Source organism: Siphateles boraxobius, unplaced genomic scaffold, assembly GCF_051911475.1.
Source record: "Siphateles boraxobius isolate OS27281-9 unplaced genomic scaffold, OSU_SipBor_1 22, whole genome shotgun sequence".
NCBI lineage: Eukaryota > Metazoa > Chordata > Actinopteri > Cypriniformes > Leuciscidae > Siphateles > Siphateles boraxobius.
The window spans coordinates 19,086,598-19,104,399 of NW_027508833.1; the positions used below are offsets into that span (position 1 = coordinate 19,086,598).

The 17,802-nt window shown below is 37.1% G+C and overlaps 1 protein-coding gene across 6 annotated transcripts in view; it reads right to left on the reverse strand.

Annotated features, from left to right (window-relative positions):
* The window catches only part of kiaa0586 (KIAA0586 ortholog), a 121,238-nt gene that overhangs the window by 6,185 nt on the left and 97,251 nt on the right, over positions 1-17,802 (reverse strand). For all 6 annotated transcript variants that reach the window (XM_077238964.1, XM_077238963.1, XM_077238962.1 and 3 more), the window contains one exon: positions 1,951-2,007. In XM_077238964.1, the coding sequence (XP_077095079.1) occupies positions 1,951-2,007 (57 nt within the window). The remainder of the gene's footprint in view (positions 1-1,950; positions 2,008-17,802) is intronic.

Genomic DNA, 17,802 nt, shown 5'->3' on the forward strand with positions numbered 1-17,802 from the left:
TTGCATGTATAATTTCAGACGTAATGTTTTAGTTTTATCAAGGACGTAAACAAATGCCAGCGCTGGCTTTAGTAGCCACTTAGTTATGCTATTTCGTGTGTCTATGACAAACACGTACAAACCTTTTGGACCTGAATTTGTAATTATGTACTAATTTTGTAAATGTATTTTCCATGTATACTTTATGACGTAATTTTTCGATTTGATCAAGAACGTAAACCAATGCCAATGCTGTTTGTTTATAGTAGCCAGTTAGTTCGATGCTATTTTGTGTATGTAAGACAAACGTGTACACCTAAAGAAAACGATACACTGAGTAAACTAAGTTTTGTGAATAGATAAACGGTTGTTCATTATATCGATAAAACAATAACTTTAAAAAACGTAATTATTCTTGTCATTTATTCAGTTATATTAAATGTTTAATCAGGAGAAAACCGTAGGTCAAAAGTTATAAGCAGCAGTAGCATTTTCAAGTAACAGCATATAGAAATTCGTATATAATAATAGTAGCCTAGAATAGAAAAGATTAGAATAGAATAATAATAATAAAAAAATGTACCATTCAGAAACGTTTTGTAAGAGCCGTGGGGAGGTTCTGCTTGACTCTCTTCATTGCCGCTTTCTGGGTCTGATTCTGGCTCAAACTGATACGGCAGTAGGCTATTGACACTATGTACATTTGACCGGAGCACATGCAGCTTTCGCATGTAAAGGTAATGGGCGTGAAGTTTCCGGACTACGTGCACTACGCAGTTTAGCCAATTACAACACACCGGCCCAACTAACTAATCTGAGCCCATTGTCTGTTTCTGAGTGAGTGGTTTCATAGAATCAGGAAGTCAACCGGTCGTTCAAATGACAGAGGAGAAAGCGTCTTACAATAAAGGTGAAATTTATGAAAAATAAGGCTTTTTTTTTTTTTTTAAACACACACTTAGACATGTTATATTGCACCCCATAAACACAGTCATGCAAAGAAAAAAAGCAGTAAACCACCCCTTTAATAACAGTTAAAACATGACAAGTCTTTACTAACTGAGCAGAAGATGGGAGTAAGCGATCTGAGATGAGAGCAGAGCGCTCACCAAGAGAAAAAACAGCTTCTTTAGTTTTCTGTAGAAGAAAAAAAATTCATACAGATTTGAAAGGACTTGAGGGTGAGTAAATGATGACAGAATGTTCATTTTTTGGGTGTACTATAGCTTTAAATCTCAAACTAGATTCAGAACTGATTGGTATCTGTCTGTAAAGGACCAGGTGGTAAGGTCAAACCTTATCCGTCAGCACAGTTTTAAAATATTACACTATGGACAATAAAAGCTCACCTGAAAGAGAAGAACATGCTCTTTAGAGATGGTGAAAGTAGTCAGGTGCTTCAGAAACCCCAATCTTTCAACCAGGGATCCAAAAAAGAACAAAAACAGACGAATAGAGGCGCCAAAAAAAACCAAGAGGCACAAACCTGATGCAATTTGGGAATGCACTTACTCCCGAGAAATGAACAATTGAAAAAAAAATTACTCATGAGTATGTAGTGTCTGAATGTGTTAAATACACAAACACAGATTCATACCTCCTCTAAGAAGACACCTGCAAACACTTAACAGTGTTCTACACCCCGTTCCTAACTCTCAGGATGGACAGATAAGTCAAACTCCCCCCTCTTCGGACCCCTTACATCTACTCTACTTTACTCTGTCTTTTCTCTGCTCTCATCTGGCTGCTTAGAAATTTGGGAGTGTCAAGAATGAAGCTGTCTGGCAGAGTTTTACAAAGCCTCTGGAAAGGTCTCTGTGCTGTACTGTGTGAAATTGCTCTTCACCAACAACAACGAGAAAAGCATTTAAATAAGAGGAAATGAGATCAAATGAAGCAAACCGAGTCTGAGGCATTTACACTGATACATATGGAAACAATTAAGACATACCAAACAGTTTACACAAATACCTTTCTCGTTGTCCCCAAAAAATGTGTCATCTGAAAGTCTTCTCAGCTGCGGGAACTCTGAGGAGAAACAAAGACAAGGGGAAAAATGAAACTAGCACAAAAACTGCAGTGACAGAGACTTTGACATTAGAATACTTAAAAAAAAGTATATAGTATATACATAGAGAGAGAGAGCATCTAACTGGACTCTAAAATGTGCTCATTGGAGTAAAAAAAACCAAAACACTACTGTGTTTTGTGTAGAAAACTCAAACCGGCTCATCCTTCAGAATGAGGTGACAACATAACATGAGCACAGCTGGGCCAGAGCTACAGAAACAAACACACACACGCACACACACACACACACACACACACACACACACACACACACACACACACACACACACACACACACACACACACACACACACACACACACACACACACACGCACGCACGCACGCACGCACGCACACACACACACACACACGCACACACGCACACACACACGCACACATACCCTCCACTCAGTTCCCCTAAAGGCATGACAAGGTGTTAAAGAGAGACATTCACCTTCAAACTTTCCCTGGTGCAAGCCAATGCCAGACACGTTTTAAAACCCAAACTTACAGGACTAGACTGGAAGGCTTAAAACAACAGAACTATGGGCTTATTTTGGGGAAAATGCTTTGTGATATGTTCTTTATTCTCAAACGAGGAACACAGTGGGCTTCAAAATCATTTAAACCGGTTCTTTTAGGAATTCATAAAGATACAGCAGAACGAGTCAGATTCATGAACAAATTATTCTTTTGAGCTAATCCTTGTAATAAATCCCTAAAAAGAAGTCTCAAAAACTAACTAGCTAACTGAACTGAGAGTTTGTGAACTAGAATTGAGTCTGGATATCCAAGATTAATGATGGGAAATGACAGAACAAGTACAAAGATAGTTTGTGCAACGATTGATCTTAAACTAACTGAGATAGATGATGTTCTTTAATGTAAAGGAAGTGCTGACTACTGCGCTACAGTGCTAACAGCACTCAACATTCCTTTAGCTTTATATACTTTCTTAGAGTGACATCACAGTACAGTTCCCATGCTCTAACGAGAGCCGAGATAAATCATAAAAGGGTATGCAGGTTTAAAAAAAGATAAATGCCATAAAAGGCTAAGAAACAGGGTGTGTGTTTAAAGAGTCGGTCAAGAGTTCTTCCTTTCATTCTTTCGCCAATGTGTCAAAGCGAGACGAATGGTCCATAAATTAATCATACCATCTTCCCTGCCTCATTTCTGTGGAACACAGCCCAAGGGTTGTTCCTTGGGATAAATGCCAGGTTGACTTTGATTTATAGGGATTTTTTCCACAGGTGGAGACCTCCTGACATAACCCTGCTGAGCCGCGAGCCGCCGCGTTCATGAGGCCAGGTGGAGCTGGGGTCGTCCTTGGAGCATTTAAAACCCCATCAAACTTCCTATCCCCTAAAGACAGATTAAGTCAATCAAAGCCTTCAATGGCTCTTAACTAATCCTTTTCTTTAGGCTTGTTTACAGCACTGCTCAGAAAAGCCGCATGAGCAGCCGATTGAAGCATTGTGTTGCAAAGCGCCACCCACCACCCATGTCCCCCTTTTCCATCAGTCCCGACCTCAGAAACAAGAGCAGCGTTGAATACAGGGTGTGCTAATTGAGAGTCAAGAGGTTATGACCTTTGGATAGAGGTCCACGTGACCCCACCCTACACCCTAGAGAGGGAACTACGGCCTGGATTGGGAGGGGCTTCTGATATGGTTTGCAATCAGGGTCACGTGGAGCGTCCTCTCAGTAGATCCCACTGATAAAGAGACGGGGGCCACTGTGTGAAGATCTAGCAGCAGGGTTGAGTTGGGATAGAGGGGGATTTGCATTCGGCCAGAGGAGCTTTCATCCCCCCTTTCTTGCTCTGTCCAAGGAGGGCTGGAGGGGGGTTTGGGCTGATGCGACAGCCTCTCAATGCCCCTTTCATCTGGATCTGCAGGAGAGGTTGGAACAGAGAGCGGGACTTAGACAGGCAGGACTCCCATGTGGAGAAGCCGGTCCGTAACCTCACACAGAGGGGTCAAGGAGCCGAGAGGAGATAGGGTCATCGAGGCCACTGCTCAGGGCCAAAGATAGAGAGAGAGGCCGAGGAAGATAGAGAGAGTGAAAGAGAACAGAGAAAGATCTTATACGTCTTCATTTTGAGAAACCTCCCCCTTCTACTTCCAAAGGCTCTTTAAAAGCACTGGACACTGTATCAGAACAGCACAAAGACAAGGCCACTGTTTAAGACCACTGTAGGCCATCAGAAGCCTTCAAATGTCACGGCGGCCAAGAGGTGAATCTCATAAAACCTGTCAGTAGCATGACCGGGGACATATTTTACCCCAAAATGTAAACAAACGAATAAAAAAAAATCTATAGGAATACTACTGAAATGTCAGCCTTAAAATCATCTTCAATATTAATTAAGTGACTTAGATTACTAAGTAATTAGTAGATTACTTAATTACTGAGTAATTAAGATTACCAGCTGACTGCAAAGTGTTACAATGGTGCAATGCAATGCAATGCAATGCAAAAAAAGTGTTGTAAGATTAATTTCATGACAAATATGCCCTTTTGTCCATACATTTTCATTACCATAATGTAAAAAAAGTATATGTTTTATATTATAAGTATTAATGGATTAAGATAATACAACATACAACCAGGACATACAAATACTTTACAATTTCAAAAAAATTATATTTTTTACAATGAAATCTGTATAAATTTCTGTCAAAAATGAGAATCATTAATTGAGAAAAATAGACATTACCAAAAAAATTATTTAAAATCCATCCAAACATGCATGGATGAATATAAGTAATGTAAAAAATTCTTAAATGTCATGAGAACAATCATGTAAAATTTGTGCACATTTTAAAAAGCTTAATTTTCTAGTAGCAAAATTTTTATTTCTTATTTTTCTCTTTTGATTTTTGTGTGAAATATGACCTAGACATGTTTTTGTGAGATTCACACGAACTGGTGAAAAAAAAAACATTCAATATATGACTATTATATTCTAATACTTAGGAGGTTTAATCTAATATATCTAAACCACCACCTGTTGGATGAAAATATTCATGTAAAAACGAGTAAACTTAAAAAGCTTAAATTTGTATAAGAAAAATATAATTTCTCAATTTTTTCTTTTGTTTTTAGAACTGAAATGTAACCTGCTTTCATGAGATTCAGCTAAACTGGTAAAAAAAAACAACAACATTCAAATCTGACTATTATATTTTGCTTAATGATACAGCAAAATATATTTAGGAGGTTTCATCTATTACGGCCACCATCTGCTGGATCGATTATATTAATCCAGCATAACTGGAGGGGCAACATGAATCTTCTCAAATACTCCCTCACAAACTTAGACCACAGCAGGACAACTAAACCTTACTACAGAGCGTCCGTTTTCTGGCAACACTGCATTTTAATATATTAACACAACTTTTTCCATCCAGCAAAGATGCATTTCACAGGAGTCACGTTGATAGGGGCTTTCAAAAGCATGAAAGAATAAAGCCATGGAAAGTGAATTGCTAAGGACACTCCTTTGGACTGACTGTTATTTTTAGATAAGTAGGTTATTTGTCCCAAGAGAATCTAGGGGACCTTCAGAGACCGAGCCTCAAAAATGTCTAAGAATAAAAAAAACCTCATATGGACCAGTTTCAAAGCAGGTCAAACAGAAAGGTAAAATAATTGAGAAATCGGCTCTGCTCCAGAAAGAGCTCTGCCAGGCCGGCCTTTCTCTCGCCAAACTCTGATTTAATGAGGTCTCCTTCAACACAAAAGAAAACAACAGAAGTCCGTTTTCACTCACCCCGTCAACGATTACGTCTAGAATGCTAAATGAAGTCTTATTTTTACACTACTCTGAACATACTACAATAGACTAAAGAAAATAAGCTACACACTGCCTTATAAATTGGACTAAAATGATTTAATCGTTTAGCTAAGCAGCTGGAATGGTATAATAGTATATTTAAATGGTATAATGATAGTATTTTGAAATGTATAATGAAGAATTAAGATTGGTGATAAGCTTAATTTCTCACCATGAGTTCTTTTTAAAATTGACTATAAACCAATTTTTAAATACAAAAATAGGTAAAAACTTTTGCAGCTTAGATTTTACTAGGGTGGAACTAGAGTGGAAGTTATGGAAGTTACAATGTTTTCCACTTCAACCTTTTTTTAAATGATTTCTCATGATACGACCACTTTAGCATCACTATAAACACAAAAAAGCAGTTAGGAAACCTTCCCATAGCTTGCACTATTCCAGAAAAATATCATTTAGAGCAAAAACGAAGGGAAATACCAAAACTGCTTTGATATCTACAAACGTTTTTGACTGTCCACGCCCTTTCTTGATGTGTGTGTCCTCAAGCTGTACGTTAGATCTGCGTTCTCATGCAGCGCCACTTCCCACCAACTCCCAACAAAAACTCTATGATGGAGGCCAGGAATCAAGCAGACTTGAGGGAGATCACATGACATTTACCTGAAAACTATTTACTATCTAGCCCAGCCAGCAAAGCGTTATATTGGCTTAGCACACCTTCAGAGCTTCAGATTTGGTAATTAACAGGCATGCCTTTGAAAAGTAAGCCGTCAGCTCCAATCAGGCCATTTGAGTCTGGATCGCTCCTCTGTTGAGGGCCCGCCGAGCGTATCGCAGGTATGTGGGGGCCTCGGCCCCGCAGGAGGAGCTGTAATCAGTGAGGGGTGCCCGGGTGGGCCTGTGGGCGAGCAGCCCGGACTCTCAGCCATCTGCGAACAGGACAGCATCTGTCCTTAGAGCCAAAATTATCTGGAATGAGGGGGAGGGACGGAAAGGCATCTATGTGTGATTGAAACGTATCGCTGGCAAGCGCAACACATGGATCTGTTGCAATGCATGATGGGGCATCCTTTTAAATGTAACTTACAGTGATGCAAATAATTTACATACTAGCATATAATTTTTTATTAAAAAATTTGGGGGCAGTAATTTAAAATAACGATCAAAAGTGACATTTAAGATTTTTAAATTGTTTTATTGATGTTGACCATGCTTGGCTGGTAAAGAATAAGAATGGAGTATAGAAGGTTAGGAAGAGCTTAGATGTGGCAGAACTTGGACGTGATCATGTGACAGCACTGATAGATTCAAGATGCCGGTCTGGTCGTAGGGAATCGGGTGTGAGCCAGGATTTGATAGGACACTGGGGTCCATTCCAGTACACCCGCAGGGAGGAGAGGGAGGGATGGAAGTAGGAGAGAGGGAAAGGTTGACAGGTTGGCAGTGAGAACAGGTCCGATAGGAAACAGATGAGTGGAGAGAGACTCATGACTGTCTGGAATTTAGCCGCAAACACACTCACCTATGATAAAAAACACTGAGCCATGTCAAAGGGGCGAAACAATTAAATGAACCAGCATAAAATAAAGTTATAAGCCACAAGAAGTCATGCGTTACATCATGAAGTAGAGTGCCTTATTGCTCTTATTAAAAAAAAACTGGTTATGGTTTGCTCTTCATCTCTACAGTTGATGATCGCTATTCAAAATATTACTTAACAGCGAGGCAATGTGCCTATTGATTGGCCATCTATTTTTTTCAGGAATATAAATAAAACATAAAAATAAATACAAAAAAGTGTAATAAAACACATTTACACACAAACACACACACATATATATATCTATATATATATATAATTATTATATAATAAATAATATATATGAATAAATAAATAAATAAAATCAGATAAAACATATGCATATACATACATATTATATATATATATATATATATATATATATATATATATATATATACATACATACATACATACATAATATATTATATATATATATATATATATATATATATTCATTTATTTATAAATATAATGATCAGTATCTTGATCAGAATTTTCAGCATTATTACTCCAGTCTTCAATGTCCTTTCAATGTTCATGATCCTTTGATTTGGATTTTCTAATTCTTGCATGTTGAAAACAGTTGTGCTGCTAAATATTTTTTATGGAAACCATGATACATTTTTTTTTATAGGATTCTTTGATGAATAAAAGTGCATTTATTAAAAATAGAAAACTTTTGTGACATTATAAATAATCAATGCAATGCATCTTTGTTGAATAAAATAATTTTTTTTTTTTAAACTACTAACCCCAAACTTTTGAACAGTAGTGTATACAGCAATAAAAAGCTTAGTTAAACCTGTCCACCCAGAAAGCACTTCATCAACTAATCACATCTGAGAAGCTAGTCATCTCTGCACCCAACGACAGCAGAATTACTCAGGAGCCTGAAATTTCCTGTAATGTGGGCCCATGTTGGCCTGTGTCACGCAGGAGGACACACATCTGTCCATCTGCTCAGACAGCATGACTGTAGCTGCCACTCAGCCCATCATCAAACACAAACCGAAGCTGAAACCTCTGCGCACTGTAACGGGAGCGATCCCATGAAAGGCAGCTCCTCCACCTGTGAAAGCAGAGACGAGGCCTTCTGCCGCGTGGCTTAGCGCCGCTGCCTGGCTCGGCTGATCAAAGCGGGATGAGCCCCCATCTTCACTCCGTCTGGCAGATGAGGAGAGTCAGGGGTGAAGAGGTGATGACTACTGGAGCGCACAGCCGCACTCAAAACCGGTTCATTTTCAAAAGTCTATCCCTCTCATCTCCACTCATCCATCTGTGAGGGGAACCTTATCTCTACGCCTGATCTCACGCTTGACAGGATGAGACGGGGTTGCGTGATACTCCTGCTGTAACATCTCCCAAAACAAAGAGAAGTGAGAGTTTATAGTCTGTTAAGGAAAATGTCAAATGTCAATTTCAAGCGAATTAAAAAAAAACAAAAACAAATATCTATATATATAGCGAACAATTTTAAAAAGGATTTCCAATAATAATGGATGTTTTCAAACAGGTTGCCCAAAAACGGCCTTATCTGCTATTGGTCAGATAAACAGATAGTTCCCGCACCAAACTCATGCTATTGGTGGAACCAGAAGTTGTCAAGCACATCAAGCCACTCAAACAAAACAAGCCACAGTTTACACTGTATGGAAAGTGAACCTGTGAACATTATTCAGTGAAAATCTGCCACAGAAGAAACCACAGGGTTTGGTAAAAGGTGGGCATGATGAGTAAAAATTAGACAACTGAATGATATTAATTTAATATTCATAATATTCCAAAATAAAAATATATAATATTAAAAAATTATATACACACGCATTCCAAAGTTTGGGGCAGAAAGATAAAAAAATATATATATTTTTTAAATTCACTTTTCTCCAGTAAGGACTTATTAAAAGACATTAAATGTTACAAAATTTATATTTCAAATAAATGCTGTTCTTTTATACTTTTTATTCATCAAAGTACCCTGAAGAAAAAGTATCATGGTTTCTACAAAAATATTAAGCAGCACAACTGTTTTTGACATTGATAATAATATGTGTATTGAGTAGTAAATCATCATATTAGAATGATTTCTGAAGGATCATGTGACACTAAAGACTAGAGTAATGATCCTGAAAATACAGCTTTACAATCACAGGAATGAATTACATATGAACATATATTAAAATAGAAACAGTTATTTACAATTGTAATAATGCTTCACAATATTATTGCTTTTATTGTATTTTTGATCAAATAAATGCAGCCTTGGTGTACATAAAATACTTATTTCAAAAATATATAAAAATATTAAGAACCCCAAACTTTTGAGCAGTGTATAATCTAAAAAAAAAAACTAAAAAAAAACACACACATATATATATATATATATATATATATATATATATATATATATAAACAGTAAAATGAATATTCAATTAATGAATATCAATTCATTAGGATTTTAGATGACCAAAAACAATAACTGAAAAAAAATAACACTGTATTTTGCCAGAAACTATGTTTATAGAAAGCACAAGAGTCAGTAATATGACAAAACATTTATGGCTGGTGATAAACACAATTTCCTAGACTACAAGCCTTTTTCCGGGACGCACCCGGCCAGTTGGCGTCAGTGGAAGAGGGCTCTCGTAACAGAAAGGCATGGCAAGGAACTTCAAACATGCAGCGTCCAGAACAGACACAATAAAATGATATGCGTGGCCTGAGTGAGTGGCCTTCAGCAGCTGTTCAGACACAGACATGTCAGAACAGCTGGACGGACTGACATCAGATTCTCAGCCTTCCTCAGATTACACTGGACAACTGGATGAGGGTTTTATTCTTAACTAGACACAAACAGCACAAACAATTACCATGACAGGCATTTAGAGCACTGACAAACATACATAAAAAAGAAACTCTAAGCGTGCATTGAAATAAGGACAAATCTTGATTTGTTTTCAAATCTTGAAAGTCCGATTTTTTTCTAAGAGAGATCAATCCATCCATCCATCCATCCTTCCATCCATCCATCCATCCATCCATCCATCCATCCATCGTATCTCTCTATTGAATACCTACCTACCAACCAACGATTTTTGAATATATGTAAACATTGTAGCTCGGTTGCACTTTCATTGCATTGCGAATATGTTTAAATTGCACTATAAACCCAAACTTCAAGTAAAGGGGAACCAAGCTTCGTCTTTGCGAGCACAAGCATGCTCAGTGACTAACAGTGGTGCAATTTTACTGTGAACCATTACAACATCTAATACGGCATTGCAAAATCCCAGTAGCTTAGCAGTACTGAAGCCATAAAAGTCTTGAGAAGTGATCTGAGAGCTTTGTCCGCTGAACCCTGTGACGGTTGTGTTACGGCCGCTGTGACTCTGCAGGGTGGCGAGCCGTAACTGTGGCGTCAAATCGCTCTGCAGCATTTGCAGGTCAGGAGATGGAAAAACTTGATGGAGCGCGACGATAAACAAGAACTTGGCCAGGAGAGTCTCTGTCAATCAACGGCAGATAAGGAGTCAGTGTGGAACTACTGACAAACAGACTGACTACAGTCATCACTTACCCATCTTACACAGACACTTGACACTGTCATACCACACCCTGCTGACAAAACAAACCGTTTAGAGGAGAGCTAGACAACACAGTCTGAATGCAAATCAAACGTGATACAGTCTTGTTTTACCAAGGTAACTGAAGTGTCTGCCAAAATACCATGGTTACTATTGTTATTTTTACTATGAAAATATAAAATTTAATTTGATATCATCTTTTTTTTGATGACAATGGTGGCTAATTTAAGAGTTTTACGCATTCTGAAGAAAATGCGCTGCTTGTCTGCAAAAGTTGCCACCATGATGCGCAGGTTTTGTAAAAAAAAAAAAAAAAACTTAGAAAAGAAAAAAAGAATAAAAAATTTTGGTTAACTGTAAGCTACCGTACCATATTAGATTTAACATAATGCTTAAAATTTTACAGTAAAATGTATGGTTTCTTAAAATATGAATTATATCATTTGTCTACAATATTCAAAAGCTATATTTTTTTCAACAAGACAAAACGTACTTTTACAGCAAAACATTGTTAAATTGCTAACATCATTTTTGACAGTAAAATAATGTTCTTTTTATTTATAGAGTTATGCTTTTTAACTAATACTTCTATTCAGCAAGGATGCATTAAATGGATCAAAAGCAACAGTAGATATTTACTTTTGTAAATATTTACCCAAAAAAATCTACTTCAAATAAATGCTGTTATTTTGGACATTCAAAATAAAAGGTCTCAAGTATTAATAATAATAATAATAAATGTTTTATGAGTAGCAAATCAGCATATTGGAATGATTTCTGAAAGATTATGTGACACTGAAGACTCGAATAATGATGCTGAAAATTCCATCACAATAAATTCCATTTTTAAATATATTCAATCAGAAAACAGGTCTACATTTTAAATTGTAATATTTCATAGTATTACTGTTTTACTGTATTTTTTTTTATCAAATAAATGCAGCATTAGTGACAATAAAAGACTTTTCAAACTTTTGAACAGCAGTGTACATTGATGTGTATTATGCAAACTTTTTATGGTATTATTAAATTTTCAAAAAAAGTCAATTTCTGCAACGGCCTGCAGATTTGCATTGTCATCTCTCAGTCCTGCTTTTTCTCTTGGCAGCTTTGTATCGCCCTGCGTGACTTCTCAATTAAGCTACAAAGAGTGTACAAATCAAATACAGCGTTTGGCTTGGTTGATCAATGCCTTTTTAAGTACAGCTGTTCTGAAATGACAGCACACAAGCGTAAAAAAATATCTTAATCTCCAGCATTTTTAAACAGAGGAGAAGACTTTCACTTTTCAGGTCAAGTACGTTACATAAAACTGGGTGGGGAAGAGCAAAGCAAAATCATTGAACATGAGTTGCTCTTCTTTTGTCCCCATTTTGTGGGAAATGTGAATTTAACCAGCCACATAACTACATTGTGTAAAATACTGAGCAAATAAAAACACTCACTAAGTCCAGTTAAGCCTATGGCCCTCCACTGTTTTGTTTAGAGCAAGATGGTTCCTCCCGCCATTTTCGGAGTTGTTGTAAGTGAATGGTCACTACTGAACTCTGTTTAGATATGTAGAGATCAACAGGGGAGCGTTACGGGTCATTGAGATGACATATCTGGACCAGACGAGTCTTATTTGCAGCAAAAGGCAGTGTTCAAAAGCTTCCCTGTCTTGTTCTATTCATTCATCTGTAGTGGGGTTCTGGGTGACTGCAAAACTGAGACTGGCTGTCTTCACCTCAACTCTTCGGGGTTGTTTACGTAGCGTGTTATTCCAGAGCTCTTGAACCATGAGTTTACATCCGAATGGCCCATAGTACTACAGGGGGATGGGACGGCGTGGCCCTGTGTGAGGACAAAGAGAGAATCCAACTTTCTTGCTGGTTTGTTATTCTTTCATTGGGTTTGATTGTTATTCCTTTACTTCCTGCTTTAATAGAAAAACATGGCAAAAGCATAGCACCAATTTCAGGCCTGTTTGTGGTCTCCTGGCTAGGGTTTCGGCCAGCTTTAAACTGTCGACAGCCCTTTACAGCTGCAATGGAGGAATATGTAGCATTTATGCCAAACGTTTGTGTATGATTTAAACATGTCAGTCTATTAGATTCTCGTTTCATGTGGCGATTACTTTTTACGTTTTGAGGCAAAACAACAGCACTAATACTAGACCTACGATTATGCAAAACTGCACACGAATACAAAAACATTATAAGTCGTCGGCTATTAGCCGACGGGTGAGTTGTTTAAACAAACACACTGAAGTTGTGGTTTTCTTTCACCACAAACCTGAGAGCAGACATCAGGTAAATAATCTCCTCTCATCTCTGTGCGGAGCCATGCGATGAGAAGTGAAAAGCGGAGACGGCGTCTCAGTGTGTGTACTGTTTGTTTGCGTTAGACTGCTGTTTGAAGAGGAAAAACAAGATCACGCCCCACTGCGAGCACAAACTAAAACAAAAATATTAATAATGCAATGATTTATAGAGTAACACCAGCTTCAGAGGTCGTCATAGAGATATCAGGCTGATTTCAAGTGAAGACAAAGATGTACTATTTCTATTATGCATTTTAAGGCCTAACTTTAAAAGACCGTACAAAGTCAAAGTTTAGTCAAATTTCCTGCATTGAAAAAAGTTGTAATTTAGAATATCATGACCATTTTCTGCCCTGTTTCTGACCCTTCAAATTGAATAAATGGAGACTATTCAAAAATGTAAATCTATTCAAGGTGGGAAGCTATACCCAAGGCAAAAAGGTGGTAAAACACCTTATTCAAGGAATATTGTCTATTTCCCAGGCATTCACAATATTTTGCTCAACCCCTGTGTGTGTGTGTGCGCATTATATATATATATATATATATATATATATATATATATATATATATATATATATATATATATATATACATATATATACATATATATACATACATATATAGCACATAACATAAATATATTTAACAAATAAATCCATCAATCCTTCTTCCAAAACGTGTTTTTGTCTTACCCTGATTCACATGGGAAGCCTATTATAAGTGTTTATATTTTATACCTGGCGGGAGGTTTTTTTTTTTTTTTTTGCATACATGTCACTCGCCCATGTGTCTCCTTGTATTCGTAAGTTGAGTTGCTGCGGCCACTTTGACGTGTATGGTGTGGGTAGTGGCACAGGTTAGTTGTAACAATGAGTGAGAAAGGTTGACATAGAGCAGCTAAATCTCCAACCTCTGGTGAATCATCGGTTTTAAAAAAAAAAAAAACGCTGAGCAGAGGAGCTTCTGCTGGCAAAAAGCTGAGCTCGTAACAAAACAAGAATCAACATTGACTTGGCTTTTTGGAGATGGCGTTTTTATTACTCAGCAGGTGAATAAGTTATTTTATTAAACAGATGAATTGCCATATGTGAAGGGTCATTTCATTGTGGTTGTTGTGGCGCGGTGCTGGAATTAATTTTCAAGGAAGTACCGCGTCTATTAACGTGTAAAGTTACAGTAGCATCTTCAGCCCGGCCAAAGGTTACACACAGTAGTGTACCTTTAAAAAAGAGAACAATATTATACATCAAGGAATGTGACAAGAAGTTATATACAAACAAATACAATAATATATACTACAATTCAAAAATAAAATGGAAGTGAAATGAAAAACAATTTAAAATAAGTGTTCTATTTTGATTTATAATTTATTCCTGTGATGGTAAAGCTGCATTTTCAGCATCTCAACATGATCATTCAGAAATCACTCTAATATGACGATTTGCTGCTCAAGGAACATTTCTTATTATCAATGTTGAAAACAGTTGTGCTGATTAATATTTTTGTGGAAACTATGATATTTTTCAGGTTTCTACTATTCATCAAAGAAACCTGAAAAATATAGTTAAAAAGAACAGCATTTATTTGAAATATATTTAGACAATTTAAATGTCTTTACTGAAACGTTTGATTCATTTAACATGTCCTTGCTGCATAAAAGTATTAATTTCTTTCAAAAATATATCTTTGAATGTGAGTTTATATCTATAAGAATACTAATTATTTTTGTCCCTGGCAACCGATCATCTACTCTGTGCTAGTGACATCTCTACTTGAAAATAAAAACTAAAGAATGCTTCAACTGCAAAAAATAATATTATACGTACAAAAAAACAAAACAGAAAACACATACCCACACAATTGGGAATAAGCCTATTGAAATGAGAAAAGAAACCGACATGGTGACTTCATCGAAGCGTGATTATTTCTGAATGCTTTGCATAACAACAAGCTCATATTAGCATTAAAATTCTGCACCACATTCATGCAAGTCACATATTCGCATAGTAGCTAAACACACAGTAAGCTGTTCTCTTTCGGCACACGTATAGCTGTAGGTATGTTGTCGTTCTAGTGAAGAACTGGACATGACGGATGAAGGAAGAGGGCTCACACAGAGCTGGGGTTAACATGGCTCTCCTGGAAAGCCTAGCTCCTTGAATGATGTTTTGATCCCAGTAAAAACAGAACGGTTGAGCAGCTTGGAAACAGTTTATCTGCGTGGCCCTCGAGAGGCGGGCTGTGTATGTGTGTGTGTGTGTGTGTGTATGTGTGTGTGTGTGTATGTGTATGTGTATGTGATGTGTGCCCTCACCCCTTCCTGTGCTCCACAGAGGGGCCAATATTTCACACACAAGAGCCCAGTGTTCAACGGATGTCCACTTTCACCTCGGGATAGAGACCCTTTCATTGGTTGTGCAACTTTCCATTTCTATAAATCATCTCTCTTTGAATACACATCACAAAAATGGACAAAAACAATGCATTTCCAAATCCCTTTTGTTTTGAATAAATTAAATGGTTAAATAAAATGCTGTCAAATCGATTCATCGTCTATATATATATATATATATATATATATATATATATATAGTGTAACATAGTTAATCTGGTTAATTTCTTTTTGGCTAGTAGAAGTTCTGAATGGCTGGTAACTTTTTAGTACCCAAATCGGTGAGTGAAAAAGTTAATTTCTAACCCTGCATATATATTTACAGATAAAACATTTTTTTTTAAACGTAAAAATATCTCTGAAAAACAGGTAAAACACATCATAAAAGGAGAAACTAAAGTCGTGTGTAATAAAATCATAGAAATTTGAGGCTAAATTGAACTATGTAGGCCTAACTACCAAGCAACCACCAGAACATCCAAGTAACCACATAACATACTTGCAAACTCAGAACACCAGTTTTATAGATCATTTTATTCATATATAAATTATTAAGTCACTGATGAATAATTCAAACTATAACCTTATAAGAGCAAAATATTGACTGATTCAAAATGGCAAACCACAAACAACAGAGTCAAATTCTTACATAAACCCCAATTACGAAGACTCCATCTGCCATATCCTCAAGGAGTTTCACCGGCCAACATTATAAAAGCATCTTTAAATCGCTTTTCAACCTCAATGTCACGGCTGAACTGGGACGCTTGAACAGAGCAGCCATTTAGTCATCGCAGAGAGCAGCTGTATAACCAGGGGACGCTGCCCGGGTCATGTCTGCGCCGATCTGGCTGTACAGTACCACACTACGCCTTTTATTACACAACACAATTGGCCCATCTGTACATCAGGCAGAGGTGCAGATCGCAGTCACAGAAGCTCTATTTGTTCAAGGCCCTTCGTCTGGGCTAAAGCTGTGACTAGAAGGCTTTAATGTCATGTTCTTACAGTACAGAATTGCAGTGTGAATTCAGTGACGACTTTCAGTGCACTCACCTTCTTTATAAACTCACAAATGGTTGCATGTGCGAGCACTGATGAGAAAGTGATAGAAAAGACATAACAGACAGGCTTTTGTCAAGGTATATGGCCTGTTTATTGTAATTAGTTTCATGACCAGAACAAAACATCAGTGGAATTGAGCAAAACAGCTAACTTGTGATTGCTACAATAGCACCGCATGTCTAAATTAAAGAGACAGTTCACCTAAAAATTAACGCTGTTCCAAACCGGACTTAATTTCTTCTGTGGGAAAAGAAAAGAAGATATGTTGAAGAATGTCTTTTTTTTCATATAATGGAAGTCAGTGGGGTCCAAAACAACATGGAAACCCATTTACTTTATTATATGGATAAAACCATTTAGATATTTTTCTTCAAAATATCTTCTTGTGTTTGGAACAGTATGAGGGTGAGTAAATGAATGAATGTCAATTTTAAAGTGAGCTATCCCTTTAAACGGACGACTTTCCAAACAGAGCAGACAAGGGCTCTCAAACATGTGTACGTACGTAATGTCCAGGCGACTAAAAAAAAAAAGTAACTGCAGGCACTCAAACACAGGTGCATCTCCGGTCTTTCTGCTGTTGCACTGGTGCGTCAAATTACACACTGAGAGAGAAAAGGGGAAAATCCTCAGAGCAAATGTAATGACACAGAACGAGCTGACGTTCAAACACTAATCACATCCATTCACCCGTCAGCACACACTGGCTCTCATCGCACAATAATCACATGCGACAGGGCGGCACTGAAAGAGTGCATCTGGAACTATATGTCAAATACATATGTGAGGACGTATAGGTCTGCAGGACAGAGCAGAAATTTTTAACTAATAGATGAGAGGGAACGACATAACGACTTGTATCATCTATTTTTAGATTTTATCTGCTCATCTTGTTCGATTGTTTGTGATTTTAACGCTGTAATTTTTTACCTTTTGTCTGTTGTATAAAGAATTTTATTGTATTATAACAGTTTACTACAACCCCAAATCAGAAAAAGTTGGGACATTTTGTAAAATGCAATCAA